Source organism: Tenrec ecaudatus, chromosome 1 (assembly GCF_050624435.1).
Source record: "Tenrec ecaudatus isolate mTenEca1 chromosome 1, mTenEca1.hap1, whole genome shotgun sequence".
NCBI classification, from domain to species: domain Eukaryota; kingdom Metazoa; phylum Chordata; class Mammalia; order Afrosoricida; family Tenrecidae; genus Tenrec; species Tenrec ecaudatus.
In genome coordinates, this window is record NC_134530.1 from 199,187,326 (window position 1) to 199,213,985 (window position 26,660).

General features: G+C 37.6%; 1 protein-coding gene across 4 annotated transcripts in view; it reads right to left on the minus strand.

The window, feature by feature from the left end:
• Nucleotides 1-26,660, minus strand: part of EDEM3 (ER degradation enhancing alpha-mannosidase like protein 3) — an 88,645-nt gene that overhangs the window by 45,913 nt on the left and 16,072 nt on the right. For all 4 annotated transcript variants that reach the window (XM_075528329.1, XM_075528339.1, XM_075528321.1 and 1 more), the window contains exons 3-8: nucleotides 17,805-17,905; nucleotides 17,128-17,167; nucleotides 11,547-11,659; nucleotides 8,130-8,283; nucleotides 4,123-4,257; nucleotides 1,783-1,888 (exon numbers count right to left, since the gene is read on the minus strand). In XM_075528329.1, coding sequence (XP_075384444.1) covers nucleotides 1,783-1,888; nucleotides 4,123-4,257; nucleotides 8,130-8,283; nucleotides 11,547-11,659; nucleotides 17,128-17,167; nucleotides 17,805-17,905 — 649 coding nt within the window. The remainder of the gene's footprint in view (nucleotides 1-1,782; nucleotides 1,889-4,122; nucleotides 4,258-8,129; nucleotides 8,284-11,546; nucleotides 11,660-17,127; nucleotides 17,168-17,804; nucleotides 17,906-26,660) is intronic.

A 26,660-nucleotide genomic window follows, 5' to 3' on the forward strand; every position in this document is an offset into this window, starting at 1 on the left:
ACAAAAGCAAAAATAAAACAGTACTCATTGTTTTTTCACTCTTCAATGAACTTTTTAAAGTTCATTGTAGCTTTTAGCTCTCTTTAAGTAATCAATTATAAATATATTGAACTATCACCCATTAGTGTATTTTAGGAGAAATATTAAAGCTACTATTATAGCCAGTAAAAATGTAGGTACAATTATTGTCTCTGCTGCACAGATAAGGATAAAGCGGTACATAGAGGTCCAGTAACTTGCTTCAAATGACAATACGAATAGGCAGCAGAACTGAGATCTGAACTCCAGCAATATGGTCCCAAAGTCTACGTACTTAGCCACTGTAGTATATTATATTTCTGGAGTTGGGGGTAGGAGGACCAGAATGTGAGGTTTAGAGATAACACTATTATATGCACATCCCCACTTAACTAAGGTATACATCTTGATGTGAGGCATCAAAGTAGTTCATCTCTATCCCGCAGGCCATCACTAATGGTGTACCCATTAAAGAATGGGATAGAATGCTAAATCATCTAGATTAAGTGTATTATTATTTGGCACTAAGGAAGCAAATCTGGCTAAATTTTATACTATCGCAAAGTTTATTTAAACGAATGAAATCCCATTATTTCACAACGATTTTGATAATGTAAAGGCTTATTTACTTTTCTTTTGTTTCCTTTTGGCTTTATTTTTCTGCCTTGGTTCATTTTTTAAATAAATTATTTTATTGGGTGCTCTTACACTTATAACAATCCATACAGCCATTGTATCAAGCACATTTGTACATATGTTGCCATCATCCTTTTCAAAATACTTTCTTTCTACTTGAGTCTTTAGTATCAGCTCTTTTTTCCCTCCGTCCCCCACACTCCCAACCTTGTGAACCCTTGATAAATATAAATTATTATTATTTTCATATCTTACACTGTTCACTGCAGTTATACGTCGATCATTGCAATCGGTTCCCCCTTTGTGCCCCCCCCCCCACCTTACCCTCATGGTTTCGCCTCTCCCATTACTGTTCCTGAGGGGTTTATCTGTCCTGTGTCGAGAACTCTTATCTGTACCAGTGCACATGCTTCAGTCTACAGATGGGTTATAGGTCTCCACTCCGACCTGCCTTGTCCACATCAATATGATTGTTTGGGGCCTTCTGATGCCTGATCCCGTCAACACCTTGTGACCACACAGACTGGTGTGCTTCTTCCATGCAGGCTTCCTGCCTTCCCTGCTTTATGGTTGCTTATTTAACTTCAAGTCTTTAAAGACCCCAGATGCTATTATCTTGTAATAGCCGGGCACCATCAGCTTTCTTCACCACATCTGCTTATGTACCCATTTGGCCTACAGTGACCGTGCCAGGAAGACGTGCATCACAGAAGGCCAGGTTATTAGAACAAAGTGTCCTTGAAATCAGGGAGGACTTGAGTAAAGTCTCAATGTCCATCTTCTACCTTAATACTTGACATATTAATATGTGTACATAGACGTATATCCCTATCATGATATATTAATATATTTACATATATACATGCTTGTATTTATACCTCTAATGCCTTTACCTCCTAGTTCTTTCTCTATTTCCTTTTATTTTCCTTCCGTCCCACTATCTTGTTCGACCTTCGTTCGGCTCTCAGTAATTCCTCTCGGCTTCAATGCGAACCCCACCAGGCATTCTACACCCTCCAGTCATTAATTTTAGATCTCTTGTTATTCCCTTGTTCCTTGATTTGTTGGCTCCACCCTCCCTTTCCCTTACCTCCCCAAGGCTTAGTTTTGGAAGTACAATTTACATACCTTTTCTGACCCAGTCTCCAGTGTGAATATTAATAGTCACACCCACTAAATTACTACTCCGTTGCCTTTTTTCCCAGAGAAAATCAAGAGCTTTCCTTGCATATTCCTGTAATTAAAAAGAAAAGTATACTTGAAGAATTGTGCATGATCAACAATTACAAACACAAAGAAAACAAAACCAAAGGCCCAATAAGTATTTTAAGGATTAAGTAAAATTCCTAAAATAACCACTTATAATTTATGTTAATTTTTTCTTACAAAGCAAATCTTAGCTCTTTCAGTCAGGCAATCCTCGTTGAAATGAATGACTCTGAAAAAGAATGACTCACTAGAAGACCACCTACTCATCTACCCTCATCCACACATGCTCAAATGTGCATACAATATAGTATTGAATCAGAGTAATTGCTTATATCCTAAAATGTGCTTCTTAACATAACAACCTTAGGTTTTACTATTCAGAAAATCAGCCCAGGACTTCTAATTTGACATGTTGTCTTTAAAACACAGAAAGTTCATAATCTATTTTATGCAAGTTTGTTAACTAGGTTTAATGAGCATTTATTTGATAACACCACACTGACAGCCTGATGATAAAATTTCCTTTTCTTTCTCTGTTTTTCTCTTATTTTCCTTTCATTTATTTCATTCTGTTTATTTATTTATTTCTGTTCAAAATTAAAGTTAACTTTAGTCAAATGCTTGGTTTTGGATAAAAATATGTCAAACACTATAAAAACAAAAGGCATACACTTGAGCATGTGATTTCTAAGCTGACATTCATTTCTGCACATGAGCTTACACAACATTGGAGAAACACTTCTTTAAAAGAAAAAAAATTCAATTTTTCACTTTGTAGATTTAAGAAAAGACTCTAAAGTTGTCATAATTCTTGACTCAATGTACTCATGCTGATTTTTAAAAGACAAAAACAAAGCAGATTGTAATTAATTAACTACATGGCAGCATTCCAGGGCTAGAATGTATCAGAGATGTTTGACTACAGCTCTCCATTCTTACTTTTTGGAGCTCTGCTGGCACAGTGGTTAAAGTGACTGGCTGCTGGCCAACAACCAGCCGCTCTGCAGAACAAGATGATATGGTCTGCTTCCATAAAGGTTTGAGTCTTAGAAAAAGAACAGAGCTACTCTGACCTTTAGGTTGCTATGACTCAGTGGTCATTTTTGGTCCAAAGACTGGAGCCAGCCAAGTTTGTATTAGATTGATGCTATGTCAACAGTATCACATTACTGCTTGATCAATAAATTCTTATTCAACAAGTAAAAATGATAATTTTTAAAGATTGACTCATTAGTATGAGGCACTTCAATGAAAAGATCTAGCATACCCCAGTCCAGTGGAAGAGGGTAGGCATTAATATCAGATACACATGGATTTCAATTCCACCTATTCACTCACTAGCTATACAGGTCTCTTCGAGCATCACTTTCCTCATCTATAAATATATCAATTCTCACAACATCTGTACTTCAAATTAGAGTGTGGACAAAAATGCTGACTTTTTTCATGAAAGGAAAATATCAGTCAATAAATTATAAAATTAAATTAAGTTTCAAGGATTAACCAATTGAGCCTGGGAAACCTGTCCTTAAGACACTGAACTTGCAGATCTCTATACAAATGTGCTTGTGAGCACGCATAGGGATCATTTGACTTGGTTTATTTATACTATGATCTAATATAGGTAATGTAATTATTATTTTCCCTATTTCTGCTTGCCCGTGTACGACACTTGAATTTTTAAAAATTTCTCTAACCCATTTTCATGCTTAAGCAATTAAGAGTTAAAAATCTGAGACATAACTAGTCTACAACCAACTGGAAAATAATAAATCTTCTGATTAATTAATATAAAGTTTTCTTAGAGTAGAGCAACTTACAAATTAGACTCCCAGTGTAGGTTTAGTACCAAAAATTTACTGTATTTTAGAAAATTGGTAAAATTTTTAGTAATGGAAAAGACCATCTAGAAGTCCAGCAAATACAACACAGAAATATACAGTATTTAATTAGACACTGTTGATATCAAGGAGCCATCAAGTTCATATAATCAGGCTAAAAGAAAAACTTCCAAGAATAAACCTAAAGATGTGCTTGGTGGTTTGAGAATAAAAATATGAAGTTATATCTAATATATAATCTCATAGTGGCTTTTATGTTATTAACAATTAAAAACTACTTGATGAGATTTAGACAAAAGGTTCACTAAAAATAACTAAGAATTTCTCAAATTGATAAACCTAACATTTGACTAATGATAAAAAGACAAACATTAACTACACCCAATACCCAGGAGATCAAGAACCATGAAAAGCAAACCTCAAATATTGTTGCTCCTGTGAATCGACTTAAAGCAGCAAACTCAAGGATCAAGGTACCTGCACAAGCTGTACAGGTATCTGTCTCAGTTCCTGTCCGAGCTTCTGGTTTTCGGATCCCAAACTTTAAATTAATCTGAACAAAAAGAGAAGATTATCACTTGCATTTTTTTTAAAGAAGGGCTCTTTAATCATGATGTTTGATCAAATCATGAAGATAATTCCGAGCACCTAATAACAAGCATATGCGAGTAACCTGGCCACACCCTTCCACTCCCACCCATATTCATAACTGGCACTGCTGGTTGCACTTCTGAAAAAGCAATTTATTTTAGGAAGTTCTGTATATAATCAACAGTATTGGAAACTATCCTGTTCCTTGAAGCTGCCTGTATATCCTTACTTACAGAACAAAAAAAAAATCAAAACTAATTCTAAGAAGAGCTTAAAATTAAGCAATTCTAAACAATGAAATAAAGATTTAATTATACGAGTTACATCAAGGTACAGTATAATAATCTTTATAATTATTTGCAACAATAGCCAACAGTGGAAACATGTTTGGGGTAGTTCTAGCAACAACTGAAATCAAAATGATCGATATTAAGTATCTATTATGTGGTGGAGACACCACAAAGAAATCGAAAATGAAGAAACAATATATTCTTATCCTAAGGAGCTTAAAATTCACACAGAGAAAATAAGACAAATGTATTAACAGAATAAAACCAGTAATAGTGATAGGCGGTAAATGCTAATATCTAACCTGAAAAAGCACATCACTAAATTGTGACAGCTAGCAGCTCAGAACATAGGGAGTAAGCCACAGGAAGTAAAAGCAATGGGAAGAATAAGTTTTTTAGTCACTTAATGTATTTTCAGTGAGAGACAAACAACCCTTTCTGAATCTTCAAATTTTAAATACATTAAAAATATTTAAGATCTACAATTCATTTTATGAAAGAAAACATACAGATTATTGAATGGAAAATTGATTTGCTTTTAACCAAACCACATTAAAAAGTAAGTAAATTGACAATCTTTAAGATGTGTGTACCCTGAATTACAACCTTTACTATTCTAAAGGGACTGCTAGAAAATTGTATACAGCAGTACTTCTTAAACAGGACTTCTCACTGGTTCAGTCCCTGGGATCTGGTTAAAATGCAGGTTCTCATCCAGTAGAATCTGGGATGGAAATGCCAATTCTCTGAAGAAGTTGAATCTGGATGAACCTGGTCTGAAGCCCTGTTTGTAACACAACTGCCCACTTGGATCCCTTCAATCTTGTCTACTCAACATAAAAATAAATAAAATAACAACAAAGAAAAACAAGCAAGCAAGCAAAACAAAAACAGCTGTAGATCATGATTTACAGCTACCTCATGTGCTCCAGAGTAGAGCATTCCCACAGATTTGCTTGCCCGTAATCTTAATGCAGACACTTTCTTTCATGGCACCACTGGGTGGATTCAAATCACTAACTTTCCGGTTAGTAGCTGAGTGCTCCCCATTTATTCTACCCAGGGACCCTACATGAAAGATCAGTGATAAAACATACTTCCAAATGCAAAGGGGGCACTGCCATTCCCACAAGGCAATGAAGAAAGGTCCTGTGTTGCTGATGGGCATCCTCCTATTGACATCTGAGCTAGAGGGTGGTAGATAGTCCTTGCCCCCTAACTAGGCCTCACGTGATTGTACATGTGCAGGCCAATGGCAGCAACATCTATTTATTGTGCAGAAATTAGAAACAAGGAGTTTATTGCCTTGTGTGGTTGTTACATAATCTGGTGTCAATTTGAGGATTAAGAGGCTAGCCTGTCAAACAGGATATAGCCAATGAGGCCTCTCTGTGTGGGCATGGATTCTGGGAACTATTGTATTTCCTCCTTGGAGGCAGGAGACACACTATCTCTCTCTACACACACACACACACACACACACACACACACACACACTCCACCCCCCACGCCCTCCCATGATAAACTACTGCATCAGTTATTGTCTCTATGCATCCACTCCTTCTGTCCTTCATAATCTGGGAAACCTAACAAAAACAATAAACAACAAACAGAAAGATGAAAACAATAATATGTAAACATTTTTTAAAAGAGTAAGAAAGAAAAGATCACCAGCAATATTTTTTAAAGTCAGAGAAGAAATTTCTTTAGTGGAATAAGTGAGAAATATTTGAGCCTAGAGCAAATTCAGTTGTGTCACGAGGGAGGTACACTGACCAAGAATCATGATACCACCGTGATGTATAGCTCATGGCAGATAGGCAGATTTTCTACCCCTTTCTTTGGGAACTGGCCTCTAAGATTTGTTTAATTGGTATTGTTGCTTCTAGTAGTGGACTCATACACTATTTCTCCTTTTGTGACTGGCTAACTTCACTCAGCTTGGTGGCTTCTAGGTCCTCCCCTGTCATGCGGTGTCCTGTTTCCATCACTGGTTTCAGAGGTGCGTAGTATTCCATTGTGAGTATGTGCCATGTGAGTTTCTTTGTCCACTCTTCTACTGCTGGGCATTTCAGGTGCTCCCAGTTTCTGGCTACTATGAAATCTGCTGCTCTCAACCTGGAACAGCATACATCTACGTGTGTTTCGTTTCTATTTTTTAGGTGTATGCCTAATACTGGTACTGCTAGCTTACATGGGATTTCAATTCTCAGTTGATTTAAATACTGCCATATTGTTTTCCATAGTGGTTGTATGCATTTACAAGTCTACCACAGTGCATATAGTTCCATTCTGTCCACCATCTCTTCAGCATTTGGTTTCTGTTTTATTTTTTTAACTGAGCTAGCATTGTGGTGTAAGTAGGAATTTCACTGTGGTTTCCATTTGCATCTCCCAAAAGGCTAGTGACTGTGAACATTTCCCCTGGGTTTGCTAACCATTTGTTAGCCAATTCATTTTGTTTGTTTTCTAGCCAACTCATTTTGGGTAAACTGTCTGTTCATGTCTTTTTCTTACTTCTTAATTGGGTCCTTTGTTATCTTCTTTTTGAGTTTTATAGATTTTAGTAATTAAACCCTTGTCCAACATGTCATCGGCAAAATTTTTCCTCCAATCTGTAGGCTCCTGTTTTACTCTTCTGATAAAGTCTTTTGATGTGCAGGAGTGCTATATTGTCAACATGTCCCTGTCATCTATTTTGCCATCTGCTGTGTGTGCTTCCTTCATTACACTTTGTAGTCTACGTGTACCCTGCAACAGGCTCTTTAAGTTTGTTCCAGCTTTCTCATTGATGACCCGATAGCTCTGGGGTTTACATTTAGGTCTTTAATCCATCTTGAGTTCATTTTTGTGCATATGGAGAGATCTGGGTCTTGTTTTATTCTTCTGCATATGGAAATCGAGTTTGTCCAACTGCATTTGTTGAAGAGACTCTGTCCCACTGGATAGTTCTTGGTCCTTTGTCGAATATTAGTTGTCTCTAAGCTAATGCGTTTATGTCTTGGTTTTCTGTTCTAATCTATTGTTCTATATACCGTATATACTCAAGGATAAACCAACCGAAATATAAACCGAGACACCTAATTTTACCACACAACAGCATTAAAACTGTGCTGACATACTCGGCTTATACACGAGTCTATACGGTACCTCTCCTTGTACCGGTACCAGGCTATTCTCTCCACCATCTCTTTCAGAGAGTTACATCCATTCTCACTGCTTCCACTGTATCGTCTACACAAATAAAGCTTTGTGCAAGCTCTAGTCTGACATCTGCTCTTCCTTTGGTGGCAACATCTAATCTGCTATACAGTGATATAAAAAAGCTTCAGCTAAATCCTCACATCAATTCAATTCTATGCAAGTCAGTGGAAGTGCCATTTGAATTTTTACACACACACACACACACACACACACACACACACACACACACACACACCCTGTGTTAAATAGTTGACGATCAAAGGCTCTGACCATAAAAGTGCACTTTCTAAGACAACATAGGAAGTGCATAAGGACAGGCATATTGTTCACAATCACTCACTCTTGGATAAGGAAGGCCGCTGGTAGTGTTGAAGGCGGGTAGCAGTCTATAACCCAGCTGCTTGGCCATTTGGAGGAGCTCATCGTTGTACCACTGCATGCGCTCGCCTTTTTCTTTCAGCATGAGTGCCAAAGAGTGTCCGCCCAAAAGACCCCTACAATTGGACACAGGAAACAATATTCACATGTTAAAATACTTAAGTCACCATCAACAGAGAGGCAGATTTTATTCTCAATTAGCACATGTAAGAATACGAATTATATACATATATATTCTTTAAAATATTTATATACATTCTTTGAAATATGTTCAATTATTTGTGTTCTTAATCTAACCTGGTATGACGGTGTGGTGCAGAAACGAGTTAATATGGTCATTCTATTTCGTGATCTAAGTCCTTTATGCCTGTGGTTATGTTCCCACTTGGGAGGGTGTTGAGGAGGAGGTGAGAGGGCAGGACACTTTGGTTATGCAGTCTTCAGCCAGTAGTACAGAGTATTGGAATCCTGGACAAACTCCCCTCTGGTGGTTTTCTCTCGTGCTCTTGCATCCTACATACGGATCATCTTCATCTGACTTCTGGTTTGGGGGCTTGAATCAGCAGCCCGTTGTCTGACCTGATTCATCAACTCCTGGGAGACACTGCAGCGAATTACTGAACCCTAACACATAAAGTAAAGTACTCTGGTGGTACTGTGGATAAGGCACTGGGCTGCTAAACACAAGGTTGGAGGTTCCAATCTACAAGCTGCAATGAGGGAGAAAGATGATGCTGTCTGCTGCAGTAGAGTGTCAGTCCGGGTCATTATGCGTCAGAATTGATTAGACAGTAGTGAGACAGGGTCACTATGAGTGAGAATCGACTCAATGGCATAGTCTGGTTTGGTCAGACGGGAAGGCAAAGCACTGGTAGCATAAGTGAGGTAAGTATTGGGCTGCTAACAGCAAGGGTGGTGTTCAAATCCACTAGCCACTCTGTGACAGAAAGAGAAGCTGGAATCAATGCAATGACAGTGGGGTATTTATTTGCTTTTGGTTTGTAAAGCAGTAGTAAGAGTACTGGAGGGAGAAGCAATTGATGTCATGACAAAGGAGTGGTACAGCATTTTGGGAAAGTTGCACAGATGGGCATTTTTCAAGGACTCATCTTATTCTGAACCTTATTAAAGGCATTATTCATGCAACTGGTGTCGGAATAGTAGGGTTCACTGCAATGACCTAGAATCACTGGAGCATGTGGTTTTTGGGGGGAAAGGGAAATATATGAGAGAGTGAAAAACATATGGTTTCTAGGTGGGATCACAAATGCTCTAAAACAAAAACACTCATGTAATCACCAAAAAGGAAATCCACTGCTCATCGTAAAATAACAACAGAGTAGAACTATCTCATAGGGTTTCCCAAACCATCAATCCTCACGGAAGCAGAGTGACTGATCTTTCTCTTATGGATTGTCTGATGGGCTTGAATCACCAACATTTCAGTTAGCAGACCAATGCCTAAATCATTGGGCCAGCACGATTCAAGCAGCTGTTACTGCAATCGGTTACCCAAGGTGGAAGTTATTCTTTATTTTTTTCTTCCTTTTATTGGGGGCTCTTACATCTCTTAATCACAATCCATACATTCATCCAGTGTGTCAAGCACATTTGCGCATATGCCACCATCATCATGAAAGCATTCTCTTCCCACTTGAGCCCGATATCAGCTCCCCATTTCTTCTCTCTCTCTCCCCCGCCCTCCCTCCCTTTCACTGTTGGCATTGAGGGGTGTATCTATCATGGATTCCCTGTGTTTGGGGCTCTTATGTGTAGCAGTGTGCATGTTCTGGTCGAATCCAATTTGTAAGGCAGAGCTGAGTAAAGTTATTCATGGGAAACGGGAGTGGTACAATGACTGAGCAGAGGAAGTTAATCCACCACCTATGAAAGGGCTTCTCGTTAAAACAGTCAGGAGGTGGCTTGCACTTAATATGGAACTTCTAGCCATAGTCCTGCATTTTGTGGTATATTTTAAATCTAAGTCTCTATGCTGGTTATTATTATCCCGTTTTGGTATTAGTTGTCCATTAAGTTAATGAGGCAACACTGGGGTAGAATGCTCCTTTGGTTCCTACCTTAACAGACGGAGTGACTTAAGTCACCACCTTTAGTTTCCATGGTGACATGGTCAGCATCCAGTGTATAGTAATGCTCTGGCAAAGTTAGCTCTTTTGCTCTCTACATCTGGCTCATCTTCATCTGACCTCTAGGTCTTGGGAAGTGAGCCAGCAGTCTACTGTCTGACTTGATCCGCCAACGTCAGCAGCCTTGTAAACCAGCAGCTAATAATCTGTGTTAGTTAGCCCCTGCCACTACATGAGTCAGGGAAAGCCTCCTGGCTGGCACCTCACCAACAAAGTTGGGACTTTCCAGCCTCCACAACCTTGTAAGCCATTTCCTTGAAGGTGTGTTGAGTTCTGCAAGACACTGCAGTGTATTACTAAACCCTTGTGCCAATCTTTCTAAAATAAATTATTCATGGAAGTGAAAAATCATGGCCAATATTTAAAAACAAAAACAAACCAAATAAACTATATATTTGGCATTCTTAAATTCTTAATGATCACATATTTCCTTAGAGTCTAAAACTAAAATTTATTTTAATAAATGTTAATTTAAAGCAACGTGTAATTATTCATTGCCTTCGAGTCAATGCTGACTCAGAACGACCCCCTGGGGGTTTCCAAGACTGTTAACAACTTATGTGAGTAGAAAGCCCAGTCTTTCTCTCTTGGAGCTGCTTATGGTTTCAAACTGTTGACCATGCAGATCACAGGCCAACACGTAACCTACTCTACCACCAGGGCACAAATAGCAATCACCAAAAACCTTGCCCCGCCTTAACTGCAATGAAACTAACAAATTGTGTAGAGCAACCTTTTTTTATTGAGCAATTTTTAAAATGTAATTGAAGACTAAGGTCACTTTATGTCTAACAATACAGTTTATAGCAACACAAAAGTAATAATCAAATATAGAAATTCATAATTTTGAAACATATGAATAAAATATGTAATTTCATCTTTTAAAGCTTCTCACAGTGCTTCAAATTGTGCAGTTAAGCGCTATCTCAGCTCAGTTGCATGCAGTTTTCCTGGAGACACGCTAATGGTGGTTATCATGCTATGACGTAGTTTTCTTCACAGAGCTACCATGAAACACGTCCCACATATCGCCCTTTCCTAACAATGCGCAGGCATTACCGTTGATTTGACTCTACAACCTTTTCCAAAGCCTGCTGTTGTCTATATTTGCCCATTCCCAAACATTTATCTTGTAAAACCCAAGAAAAATCTTGCTCTTTTGCCATCAATAAAGAGCATCCTTTAGGCTTTTCCGTCATTAAAATTACAGCTTTAGTACTTTATAAACTTACCCAAGAACTCTGATGTTTGTTTCAAAGACTGACACAACTACATCATTATCTAAGTTAACATCTCTTAAAACTTTCCTCACGGCATCTTCAAATTCTTTAGTTTTATTTAGTACCTAGGAGAAGAAAATTATTACAGTTCATTTCTCATTTCAAAGTCATGATGAGTAGCTAAAAGTTATTATGATAAAAAGGATCTAAAATGTAACACAAAATATTACAGTTTAGTACATTATAAAATATGGTAATATTAAAAATTTGTTTTAATTAAGTATTCAAATATAAGGAATATTTACATTCATCTTTCTCAGCCATGCTGAAATGCCAGTATGGCTTCAAAACCGCTACGAGTTCGACAGCTCATCCTTCAAAGGGAAACTGATGGGTCCTAAACCGCACACATCTTTATCTCCAGGTGATCCACCCCTTACTCAGGAGGCAGTGTAACTTTTGGTTAAGAGCAAGCCTTGTGTGAGTTCTGGTCTCTATGTCATCCTAGCCAAGTTAACTTCCAATTCTGAGTCTATTTCTTTATCTACAAAGGGAAAACGTCTCCCCTCATAAGGCTGATTTTCTTAAATATGATAATGGGTATGAAGATTCTTTTAACACAGTATCTGATTTAAGCCATTAATATCATTACTACTGCCACTATGATTCAATTTGGGACTAAAATATCAAGGAAGCGAAGAATTTTGTAGAGATCTGTGTACTGATCTCCTTGAAGCAGTCCCTACAACACACAGCTTACTTGGGTTATTAAGCCTGAATTAAGGTCACACGGTTAGAGGCTATTTAGATTCCATATCTCTTAAAAGTAGTTTCCTTTGACTCATTTGTTTAATAATTAAAAAAATCATTTTGCTGGGGCTCTTACAGCTCTTATAACATTCCATACATCAATTGTATCAAGCATATTTGTACATATATTGTCATCATCATTTCCAAAACATTTTACTTGATAATTTTACAGTACTTCTTCATGTGCTATAATACCTTTAATACAAGTTCTAATTCCATTATATAAGAGTATCTGATTAAAAATCCTAGTAAGCTTTATGAGTCACAAGGAAAATGTATTGCGAAACCAACTTTGGTTATATTCATTGGCCTGCTAACTGCAGTCAGCAGTTCTAAACCAAGAGCCGCTACTCTGTGGGACGAAGACAAAGCTTTGCAGGCTTTCCACTCCTGTCAAGACTTATCATCGTGGAAACCTACAGGGCCAGTTCTATCCTGTGCTGCGAGTCAGCTGTGTCAGGATCAACTTGATGGAAATGAATTTGAGGTTTTTTTAGTTTGACTTTTTTCAGTCTTCAATTCCTTGCAAGCTATGCAGCACCTTGAGAATAGAACACAATGCCTCTCTCTCTCTCTCTCTCTCTCTCTTTCTCTCTCTCTCTCCATCTATACCTGTATCACGTTACTAACCTTCTTCTTTTCCCTCAGTCTACACCCAGAGAACTCTCCCCTGGGACCCTTCTGATGTGTAATCAGAAGCCCCCCTACCCAGGACCGCCCATCGCACCACTATTTTGAGGTCTTAGCTGCTTTCCTTTTTTTTTTAATTTAAATACTTTTATTAGGGGCTCTTACATCTCATATCACAATCCATACATTCATCTATGTCAAGCACATTTGTACACATGTTGACACCATCATTTTGAAAGCATTTTCTTTCTACTTGAGCCCTTGATATCAGCTCCTCATTCCTCCCTTCCTTCCCTCCCTCCCTCTCCCCCTCCTTCTCTCTTCCCTCCCTCCCTGCTTGATTAGTTATAGATGATTATTTTCCCATCTCACATCATCCTCTGTCACCCTTCACCCACTTTTCTGTGGTTTGTCCCCCTGGGAGGAGGCTATACATTGATCCTTGTGATCGATTCCCCCTTTCTCTCCCCACCTTCTCCTTCTCCTCCTGGTATCTCTATTCTCATTTTTTTTAATTTAATAAATCTTTTTATTGGGGCTCATACAACTCTTATCACAATCCATACATACATCAATTGAGCAGAGCACCCGTATACATTTGTTGCCCTCATCATTCTCAAAATTCACCTTCCACTTGGGTTCCTAAAATCAGCTCGGTTTCCTTTTTTTCCCCCTCCTCCTCCCTCCCCGCTGCTTTTCTAATAGAAAAATGGCTTTTCCACACTTCTTACCAAAATCAAAACAAGCAACAACACAACTAATGCTGTTTGTTTCAATGAAGAGTAAGAGCTTCCTTACCAAGAATTGGTTAGAAAATTCACTCTACAGCTCTGCTAGTGAGTTTCTTATGCTCCTAGCTGACAACAAAGGATGAGTCCAGGTGTTATACTTTCCCACCTTGTTTCTACTTTGTTTCGATATGTTTTTCTCTACAAAATTCATGATTAATGCTCTAATTTTAGTGTTTAATTCCATTAAATTCAATAGAAACTAGATGGCTATAATTAAGAACAGTTTGAATTTAAAGATCAAATTCTAATAATATAAATATGACTTAAGTTATGACCAAATAAAAAACGATAAGGTTGTATGCACTGCCACAGTAGTATTTCCTACTGACAGTTTCAAATAATGAAATCATTAAGGAAAGCAAAAACAGTCACAAAGTATCAATTAATAAATCAGAAATCCTTGCATTAATAAATAATAAATCAGTGAATCCTTGCATTCACACAGAATATACAAGATAGCATTCCTTCTAAATGTAGACACTTATACTGAAAAATATGCTGTCAATAAAATAATGTTACATAATGACCTTTAGGAAATTCTCTTCTTAATAAAACCTTTCAAAGTACTCTAATTTACCATAATGCTTCTATATAAACTAGAAGAAATGCTTAAGAAATAACAAAAATTAAAATAAATTTGTATCATTCACAGCCACAATGATACATAATAATACATTGTTGAGCCATTCCCACCTGAAAAAAAACTGTAATTTAAAGGATTTATACTACACTTGAACTTAGCCAAAGATGGAAATTAAAGAATTTATAAAACCCCCTTTTTAAATGTTCTTAAAATTCTTGGCTCCTCTTAGAAACATCTTCAATAAATAGAAGTTACCTATCTGAATGAGAACCAAAGATCCAAGAGAAATAATAGTTTAGGGTTGATAGAACCCTAGACATCTAATCTAGGATCTTCTAAGGTGAAAATAGGGTTCCAGAGAAGTTACATAATTTGCCCAAGGTCACACCTCTCTATATTATGTGATTATTATGTTATTTCTTTTTTTTTTAATTTACCAATTTTTAGTTATTTCTTTTATTTTGTTATTTCTTGCCATACTCGCCAACAAGTATGCCACAGAATCCATTCTGACTCAGAGTAACACTGTAGAACAGGGAAGGACTGCACCGTGCGGACGTCTTAGGCGGTAACTCCTTATGGGTACAGAGAGCTTCCTCCTCACTCTCCCATGGAACAGCAGCTGAGTTTCCATGGGGAAAACACTACACCACCAGCACTCCTTATTCCCTGCCAGAAGGAGCCAGAATTCAGGGCACACTTTGTCTCATTCCTCAAAATGCTATCTGCTGACAAGCAAAACAGGAGCAGCAGTAGCAGTAGAAAACCATTAACAAATGTAGACTCTTAGGCTCCCACATTGGGCCTTCTGAATTTTATCAAGCTCCTTAACCAACTCGTAGTGTATTCAGACTTAAAAAGCACTGCAAACTTTAGCCTTCATCAGAATCCCCTGGAACTTGTAAAAATAGACTGTGGGGCCTCTTCCCAAGTTTCCAATTTCGTACATCCTGATCAGGCCCCAGTAGTTGCATATCAAACAAGTTCCCCAATGAAGAAGATGCTGGTCCATGGACTCTATGTTAAGGACTATCGCCAAGTGTATAATTGATATAAACCTAATGGAAGTCATCTTTAAAATAATTAGTGTCTGCTTAATTAGACAGGCTGACAGATTTTCCATGTTATACAGCCTTGGAAATGACTTTTCCTCTTTCATGTCTGATTAAACACCAAAAAATGAAAACAATCAGAGATCAAGAGTCCGCTAAGAGCTTAGAGAGAGATGATAAAGAACCTGCTGGGGAGTTGATGAAACTAAGAAGATGAAATGAGAAACAAACTTAAGCCTACCTATAGCCTTTCCTCAAACAGGACCCTCCTTCTCCCTCTCACCCCATCAAATTCACCTGGGATGCATACAGCTACAGAGTACATAGAAACTTCCCAGTTGGTCATTTGTGCTCTGCACCCCAGTCCCAGATATTTTCCATATGTTTTCTTCTTCTTCTACTATATATCAAATAACTAGGACCACTTACCCCAAACAAGACTTAAATATTCTCATGTATTATTAAAACATAGTGTACACAACCATTAAGTTACAGAAAATGGCCCAGCTAAGAGAGGTCTAAAACAATGCGGTATTAGTCGTGGCTACATTTTAGGGCCACAAAAGAAGCAATTCAGTAGTGGTTCCCAAAGTGGGTGATACCAACCCCCCCCCCCCAAAGATGGGAGGCAAGGGCCACTGGAATAATTTAGGGGAGCTGCAAAAGAATGTACCTACACTTTACCCTGGATTATGGACTATAGTATAAAAAATTTTAATTGCCTGGGGGGCACTGAGTAATTTTCTTTCTGAAAAGAGGGGCAGGTGGGCCAAGTAAGTTTGAAAACCTATGCTTTACAAAATAGAGAGCAAGGCTCAGCCTATTCTAAAACAATGAAATTTTGGGAAGAAGCAAGCGTCTTGTTGCTGTTGCTGGTGGAGTTGGTTCGGTTTTTAGTTCCCGGTGGTCCAAAGGCACTGGTAGAACTGAGAATCTCTGGCCTAATAAAAAACATCCCAGTAGAAGAAGAACAAAGAACTAATATCATGTAGAAATAGCCTGGTTCCAAATAATTTCTGCCATCTCCAAATTTCTTTTTTGCTTTTAAAATTAATCAGTATGTAGGTGTTACCTTAAAGTTGCGAAGTACACATTAAAGAAAATGCTGAAAGAAGCCCACTTTTTATCCCACAAATTATCTGTGCATTTAACACACATATGAAGATACTATATTTAAAATCGTGACTTCCAAAACTCATCTTTTTCTCTCTGCTATAACAACTACCCCAAACCAGAATTAGTTTTAATTTTTATCCAACCAGGTTGAAAAGGAGTGCCAAGAATGATCTATTTTGTTCCTAATGCTACTGCTGGGGAAAATAATTTTTTGTTTGTGGATTTAGCATTAAAATGTTAACAATTTCACTATCATTATGCCATGCCATTCTGGAATAATAATGTCCATGGTACTTTGTAAAATTTCTTCCTTCCAATAGCTTCAACTTCTTAGTCCAAATGAAATAAATCTAACTTTCTACTTCTCTGATCAATATGCTGTCATATAAACTGACAACTACAGCAATGATCTGAGTATCTTCATTATTCTCAGTAATTCTACAGACTTCCACTGGACATTTTCAACTCAATATTTCTTTAGAGCAAATATCAGAACATCTTAAAATGCTTAAAATTCCCATTTCATAATTACTGTGTTATGATTATATCCATAATACTTAGTAGGCCTATTATGAAATCTCTAAAAGAAATACATAAAGAATTAAACATACCACAAGAGTGTCCAAAGAATCAATCAGTGTCAGGGAAAATCTAAGAACAAATACAGCAAGATATAAACCATTAGAAATTCTAAGCATTTGTCCATGAATGTCTAAGACTTAGTCTCATCCTATATGATCCACACAACTGTCACTGTGTTGATTGCAATTCACAGCAATGGGTTCTAAGGTTTCTGAGGCTGTACATTTGAAAGGGCTTTCATTCCCTTTCCATTCCATTTTCCATGAACTTTATGAGGCCCTCTCCCCTCACCCCAATAACATAGAAGGCAAAAGGCTCAAGATTACAGCACGTAGTCTATCTACATGCCTTTCAAGATGGATAGATACATTTATTAGCACTTTTTCAACAAGAGAAAAACTAAGGTCAACAAAATAACTTATTGATTTACATACATTCTAAAAGTTACAACCAGCTTTAAAACTAGCTGAAATTTTCACATCCCTATGAGGCAAGTACGTTTTAATAAACAATAACAGAATGTTCACATCTCTAAGAGGTAAATTAATTTTTAATAAACAATAACATAAGGAACTAGAAAAGCTTGATATAATAGTTAAGATAATCTTTATAATTTGGCTAATTTCCAGAAATTTGATTGTAAACTGCCTATTGGAAACATGACACTTTGGAAGTTGAGACACGTCATCCCTTTGTAAATACTCACTTTCCCAAGGCGTCATCAACGTCACCCCGACTGGGCTCCTGGCCTCGAACTCGACCTCTGCAGGTTAAGGGCATGAGCTCATCAGCTGGGTAAGCATGTTCCTATAAGGGAAACCTTACTGAGTCACTCAGAAAAACAAGACAAATCTGGAGATTACCACCTTTTCATTGTTAAAAATAAATAAGGCCAGTCAATTTTTACTATACTTACAGTTTGTGGGTTCTTTTATAAAACTTTTAATTACAAGTATAATACATGCTTGCAGAAAATGTCAAATGAAAAAAAAAAGTCTTAACTGATACTATGCTCTTCTCCTCCCTCCATTCTCCTTCCCTTACAGAAGTGACTACTTTCAAATACACATACATCTCTCAGGTTTACACTGTATTTACAAGCGTGCTCATGCCGTACATTAAATTAAAACCCTATGGAACACAGTTCCATCGTGGTATTTGGGGGCTGTCATGAGTCAGAATCCAACTGACGGTTTTATACAGTTTAGGCTACTGCTGTGAGTAGAATGTTTTTAAAGAATGACGGGGCATTTCCAGTCTAAACAGTAAAGGTGATGAAGCAAATATAGTCACCTCCCCTCCCACCCATTAGAGACACACTGAAAGGCTGGATAATTTTTTGAAATTGCTTTTAATATATAATTGAAACAAAGCAAAAATAAATTCTTTTTTCCAGTACCAAAAGGGAGCAGTGCAGTCTAAGAGCTGGATCTCAGAAATAAGACGGGATTTCGTTGTATGAGGGCTCTCGAGGAGATGAGCGTTGAGGCTACTGGCCCTGAGTATAGGGCCCTATGCCGGGGTCTGGACGCCTGGAATGTGTGCTTACTTCAGTGAAACTGGCTAGACCATCTCCACCTACTGGCCCTGGTCTTAGCAAAAAAGGAAAGAAACAAGAAAAACAAGCACTGCTTAAATGTGGTATCTTCTTCACCAGGGGAAAAGTTCTTAAAATCTCCTCTAATATTAATAAATCATGACTGTGGGAAACATTTCGAGGTTAGAATCATTGTGCTAATTAAACATTTCAACATTAAACAATGCTATTGCCTCCCTGCCATGAATAAAAGGTCTAATACATTCATATTTTTCCCACTCGATTTAGAATTTTTTCAGTTATTAGAGTAGTTTTCCCTTTGCGTGGTCTCACTGCATGAACTTCAAAGACTGCAGTTTAGTTAACAGCTACCAGTCCCACACCAACATGGTGCAAGTGTGGTACACAGGTCTTTCCATACAGACCCCGTTGCTAACCAAAAGTTCAGTAAGCAACAGAAAGAGAGGCTTTCTCTTCCCATAAAGACTCACAGTCTTAAGACTCGAAAGGGCCAGTTCTACTCTGTCCCGCAGGGTTACTCTGTGTCGAAGTAAACTCAGCGGCTGTAGTTTTAATTGCCGGTGAGTATCCTATCAGTCTTAGAAGAAACAACCAAAAGTCTCCAAAGAAATGAAGATGTTGAGACTTCACCCAGCATACTTTGGACAAGTCCATCCATCAGGAAAGACCAATGATAGTAAAGTAGATTGTTCTTTTGCTGAAAAATGAGGGGGACCCTCAATAAGCTGAACTGATATAGTTAACAGAAAAATCGACCCCAATATACCATCAATCATGAGCAAGGCACAAGATGGCATCGTTGCATTCTGTTATATGTAATGTCATTATGAATTGTTGTCCACTTAGCAGCCACTAACAACAAATTGTAAACGGTACATACTTTGGTGCTAGCTCATCACAACCACTATGTAAATCAGAAATGTTGATCTTGATCATTGGCTCCTTGCCAAGCACCGGTGACTGCCCACTGTGCAGCTGTGATACAGCTCACACACAGGCAGCAGAGTGCCCTGTGCTGCCTCCTGTCACCCAAAGAGGAATTCACATGACTTACATTTCATATATGGGTAACTGAAACAGGGACGTAGGCAATAAAGGAATACATGCAGCAGAAAATTTTAAAATGGTAATGCCGGAGGGAAAATTCAAATTGAATGCAAATGAAGCTTTAGAATAGATGGCCGCACAAACATTCACACTACTACCATTAAATATGCAGCCAACAGAATTTAATAAAGGTGAAATTACTGGCATAAATGAGTGGGAGAGATGGAAAGGATCAAGACTTCACACAAACCATGATGTAAAAAAAATACTTCCCATCAAAGGAATTTTCTGAGATATTTAATGACATCTCACAGTACAGAGAATAAAATCCTAAACGATGAACCAAATTTAGAAAGTAGTATAGCAATTCACTATGGCATAGACAAATTACTTGTTGTATATTTCATAATAAATAACAACTATACAAACTAGTCAAGTTTTTCTTGGTAAGTTTTCCTACCAGAGAAAGAAAATAAATTTTATTGTTTCCAGTACTTTGAATATTCTAAAATTATTTCTTTTGTTTCCTCCTATAGCTATAGCTGATAGCAAGATTATCTTTAACGTTTGGAAAAATATCTTTAAAGGCTGCAGGGCAACTGTCACTTCCCCATTGATTACCAATCTTACTTTGCATAGTTTCAGCCTGCATGATCATTTTTACAGCCCTTCCCTACTCTACAGGGGCCCTGGTGGCTGCTGCACTGCAGGGTCAGCAGTTGGAGACTACCAGTCACTCCTCAGGAGAAACTCCTCCAGAGTTCCAGTCTTAGAAGCCCACAGGAAGAGTTCTACTCCGTCCAAAGGTGCTCAAGAGTCAGAATCAACGTAATGGCAGTGAGTTTGGTTTGGCTTGGTCATACTGTACAAAGTGGGGCCTGTTTCTATTTTCACACTACCAAGGTTTATAACATTTGCATTCAGGTTCTATAGCTATAATTCACATGGTTGCTACTGCTAGTACTCTACTTAACATTGGAAATAATGAACAGTTTTCTTAAAGCTACTGTATTTAAGACATTTTTATTTTGATATTTTAAAAATATTTTGTATTTTCTATTCCCTTGGCTGCCTGAACTCAGTCCTCAGTTTGTATTTATTTATATGGCGTGGTCATGGTTACTGTATGTTCCAATCATATACTTAAAAGAACAAGGTGAATAGTTGGAAATGCGTGACTTATTCCCTTCAGAAATTCGATGATATTCTTCTGCACTCACACTCTCAGAAACTCACAGAGGCACTTTTACTCTGTCCTACAGGGTCACAAATTGGATTAACTTAATGGCACTGGGTGGGGCGCTGTATAGTCAGATGCGCATCACATTCACTGAGTACTCTCCTGGCAAAGTTTCTAAGACAAGCCTGATTTTAAATACGGTGCAGTGGGTTAAATGTTAGGCTGCTAACTACAGGTATGCAGTTCAAACCCCCTAGCCATTCCACAGAAGAAAGATGAGGCCATCTACGCCAGTGGAGAGAACTGAGATACTGGGCTTTGATGTATTGCAACAGGGATAAAGGCAATGATGAGTTATGATTCCCCATAAATAATCTGAAATTCAATCACATTGTTTAAAACAACACGTTTTTGAAAAACAAGGAGTTGGGAGTTTCTCTAATCCCAGGAAGCATCATTAACATCACCTGGGTATAGTCAACATCAGTGTGGAATTGACATATTTAGTAAAATAAGTAAGAGCAGTTGAAGCCAAAAAAAGAAGGGGAAACACCTGGTCTTCACGCTTTACATAATTTCTGGTAGGAAATCTTTAAAAGAATCACTTGGCATTTTTCAAAGTGCCTTAGAAATTTTTTTACTTTGGGAACATAGCATATAGTGTCCCCATTCCACTGTGAAATTAAGTGCTAAAAATCAGAAAGTGAGTCCGCAGGAAGAATGAGAAAATGTATGGCTTAGCTTAAGAGCATCTTGTACTAATAAAAGTCAGCAAGTAAAGAAATGCCATAATTAAGATGGGATTTTACCCTGCAAAGCATAAAAGCCCACAAAAATGAGTAACTTCCTTTTGTATAGAAACTACTCCACACATGTCGGTGATACATGAGCTCACACCGAGCAGAAGAGTGTTACTAGGCACTGTGCTGCGAGGCAGAGTGTAGTGGAACCACCAGAACTAGGGCCCTTAGTCATCCTGCAGGTTTGGAACTGAACTCAGCCCTGTGAGGTCAGTCAAACAAGAGACAGGTCTACAAGGGACCAATAATATCAGTGAAGTATGTACTCCCCAAAATAATCAACCATTTGGGATTAAAAAGGTAGCAATTTCCCAAGGATAAAGTTACAAGAGTTAGAAAAGGAGGAGGAATGGAAACAGGGAGCAGAGAGGGATTGAGATAAAGGATGTCACAACGAGGGGAATATAGTGAAAGAGATGACGGGAAATGTGCCTGAGTAATAAAAACTGATCATCTGCTTTGTACATCTTTACCCAATTCACAAATAAAAGTTTAGAAATAAATTTTTAAAGTTCTCTCCTTGAAGGTTTCCTTCATCACCATTAAAAAATAAATCTTATACAGCTACTCTGCCTTATATGGTGGTTATGAAATGGAACCAACTTGATAGCGATGGATTTGATTTTGGTTTGGTATGTGACTTGTTCTTACTACTTGCATGCTCATCTGATTCCTTCTTAATTCGTGAAGCTCAGTAAACAGATTCCTGATTCCACGTCCCACTCAATCCTTATGATCTAGCTTCCACAGCCATAGCACTTCCCAAACACTAATTACAATAACAAATCTCACTGCCAGCAAGTCAATTCTGACTCCTAGTGCCCTACAGGACAGAGTAGTGGTGCCCCTGTGGGTTTATGAAGTGTAAATCTTTATGGGACCAAAAGCCAAATTTTTATTCTGCGGAGTGGCTGGCAGGTCCAAACTGCTGACCTATCGTTAGCAGCCCAACACATAGCACCACTAGCACTCCTGCATAGCACATTAGTAGCAGAAAAATATGAGAAGTCAGGAACATTAAAAATATGGCCAACCACAATGACAGGGGACTCGAGCTATATACATATATTTATTTATAAAGTGGTATGGTAGCAGATAGACATTGGGCCTTTACTCAAGTACTCCCTCAACGCAAGAACAATTTGTTCTACTAACACAACACTCTGTGATGTTTACCTTTCCTGACACGGTCGTTGAAGACAAATGGGTGCATAAGCAATTGTGGTGAAGAAAGCTGATGGTGCCCGGCTATCAAAAGATATAGGGCCTGGGGTCTTAAAGGCTTCAAGATAAACAAGTGGCCAGCTAGCTCAGAAGCAAAAACGCCCACATGGTACAAGCACACCAGCCTGGGTGATCATGAGGTGTCGATGGCATCAGATATCAGTCATCAAAGACCCAAAACAAGACAAACAAATAAAAAACATATCAATGGGAATTAGAGGGAGGGCAAAGAGAAGACCCAAAACCCATCAGTAGTCAATTGGACATCCCCTGTCATAAGGACCACAAGGAAGAAAAGGGCCAGTCAGGGTGCACTATAGCACCAAGGAAACACACAACCTTCCTCTAGTTCTTTAATGCTTCCTCCCCACCCCCCATTACCACGACCCCAATTCTATCTTACAAATCTGGCTAGACCAGAACATGTATACTGGTACAGATAAGAGCTAACAACACAGGGAATCCAGGACAGATAAACCCTTCAGGACCAATAAGGGGAGCAACGATACTAGGAGGATAAGGGGTGGCGGGGGGGGGAGGGGGGGAGTAAGGGGGGTAACTGATCACAATGATCGACATATGGCCCCCATCCCAGGGAGACGGACAGCAAAAAGTGGATGAAATGAGACAGCAGTCAATATAAGACATGAAAACAAAAAAAGAAGAATTGATAAATTAAGGAAGCATGGGGAAGGAGGAGGAAAAACTGAGAAGCTGATGCCAAGGGCTCCAGTAGAAAGAAAATGTTTTGAAAAAGATGATGACAACATAGGTACACTTGGCCAACAAGAAGCGATTTAAAAAAATAAAGCAGGCCAAGGAAAATGAAAAACAGCAACTTAAAATCTCATTGCCAGAAAGTCAATTCTGACTCGCAGCTAGTAACTCTTACAGAAGCACAGAGTCTCGTCTTTCTCCTGGCAGTTAGCAGCCCCAGAGATAGGAAAAGCACGAAAGGCTACAACGATGTATTTAGAAAATTTCAGAGTTTTGCAAAACAAATACGTACAAACACCTCTGTCTCAAATCTAACCTGAGCTTATCCAGAGAAGGGGGAAAGAAACCACCTAATAGCAACTGAAACCAGAATAATCAAATAGAGGCACTTTAAACCAGTTGTAAAAATACCCTCCCCACCCCACCTTGTTGTTTCAAGATTAAGGATAAAAATAAAACCAGTATGGATTGTGGTAAGAGTTGTTTGAGTCCCTAATAAAATGTAAAAGAAGAAAAGAGAAAAAAATGATTAGGGCAAAGACTGTACAGATGTGCTTTATACAATTGATGTATGTATATGTATGAACTGTGAAAAGAATTGTATCAGCCCCAATAAATTGTTAAAATAAAAAAAAAATTAAAAAATTCTAAATTAAAAAAAAATTTAAAAAAAGGAAATAAAAAAAAATAAAACCATACCCTTTTCTTCAGGTTAACCACAAAGCAAACAACAGTTGGTTTGCATAAACCCAGTGCAATGCATATGTGGCAAGTAAATAGCTGTGGCGGGTTTCAACTGAAGACTGTAACACTTCCCTCTTTGCAATGTAGTACCACACATAGGAATAAATGGTCCCTATTAATGTGATTCAGAGCATTATAAACACCTAATAATTATCAATCAGAAATAAAACTCAGGTGAAAAAGAGTCCAATATAAATTAAACAGAACATGTGTAGCTATAAGCAAAAGAGTTAAACCAAAAATCTCTTTAAAGAATAATAACGCTCCACATCAAACTCTAAATCTATTGGGACTATGCAGTATCATAACTCTGCTGCAAACACTACAGTCAGCGGAGCGTTAAAAACTGATGTCATAGTACAACTAATTTCAAAACTAAGCAGAGGGAACATTCATTACATTAAACATATTGCACTAAGCATTAATCAATAAAATGATTTATGAAAAATTTGGAACCTAACTTCTAGCAGAGTTATGTGCATTTTAAATGTCATATTCCAGATCTTCACTATTAAACATTTATCTTCCTTGAGGCAGGGAAGTTCTTCTTTTACAAAACAACAACTAAAGAAGTCCTCTAAAAAATCATCTATTTCACATGCTAATTACTGACAGCATATGCTAATTGCTATTCAACCTGTAAATTTATCACATCTCTTTTCATCCCTCCAAGCCAGCTTCCTATTTCCTTTGTTCCCCCTTCATAGACATTTATCAATGTTTTCCAGTTTTTAGGATTTCACTTCTCAAAACTATCAAACCTTGAGACTCAACTCCCAATACCAAACTTTTTTTTGTTGTTTTATGAAGCATGCAAAGAAGCTTCAAAAAGTTCATATGAAAATAGAATTAAAAGGGGGAAAAAATGAGGAGCTAATACCAAGGGCTCAAGTAGAAAGCAAATGATTTGAGAAGGATGATGGCAACAAATGTACAAATGTGCTTGACAGACAATGGATGTATGTATGGATTATGATAAGAGTTGTTTGAGCCCCAATAAAATGATTAAAAGAAAAAAGAAGAAAATAGAATTTTTTTTAAATGGAATTTTTCCATGAACTTTTTAAAGCCCCTTTGGTATTTTATTGAATGCTTCTCAACACTGAGAAATAAGTAACATAAATGCTGTTGTCCACAATATTTTGAATTAATCATTGAGTAGTACACTTTTAACATAACCTGTTATAAGTTTGGTGAAAATAAAGGCTTCTAAACTCTTCAATATTATCTTATTCAATTTGATTTTAGTCAATTGAACTTAGGAATGCTTTGTGAAATAATGCTATATTAAATAAACTATAAATACTTATGTCACAATTAAATAATGCCTTGCTACTATGTTAACATATTTTAAAGATCATTTCAATATGAAGAAAAAGGCTTTTGAAATATTCAATAGCCTTTCATTTTTAAAAAATTTAATAAATCATTTTATAGGGGCTCTTACAGCTCTTATTACAATCCACACATCCATTATGTCAAGTACTTTTGTACATGTTGCCATCATCCTTTTCAAAACATATTCTTTCTACTTGAGCCCTAGGCATCAGCTCCTTTTTCCCCCTCTCTCGGCCACCCTCTCACCCTCATGAACCCTTGAAAAATTATAAATTATTATATTTTCATGTTATTATTTTCCTATCTTATACCGTCCACTGTCAATATCCTTCCTTGTTAAAAATCCTCAGCAAACTAAGAATAGAAAGGAACTCACAACTTGATAAAACCCAACTACAAAAAGTAGTGGCTAAATTCATACTTAATAATGGAAAAACTAATTGCTTTCTCCCTAAAATTAGAAGCAAGACAAGGATCTCATCACTTCTATTCAATGTAATACTAGGAGGCCTAGACACTGCAACAGGCAAGAAAAGGAAATAAAAGATATGTAGACTGGAAAGGCAGAAGCACAACTCTCTTGTTTACAGATGACATGATTGTTCTGTGTGGAAAATCCTAAGGTCTCTTTAGAAAAGCTACTAGAAAAAATAAGTGAGTTTAGCAGGGTTACAGGATAAGAGAACAATACATAAATGCTTCTCATATTTCTATATAACAATTGAAAATTTGGAAGACTGCTTCAGAAAATATGAAATATTAAGGATATACTTAACAAAAGATGTGCAAGATCTATATATTAGAAATTATAAAATATTGGTAAGAGAAAATAAATAAGAACTCAATAGGTGGACAATGATACCAAGATTGTGGGTTGGAAAATCCAGTATTCAATTTTCCTCAAGTGATCTACAGATTCACTTTAATCCCAACAATAGCACAGTAGGCTTTTTT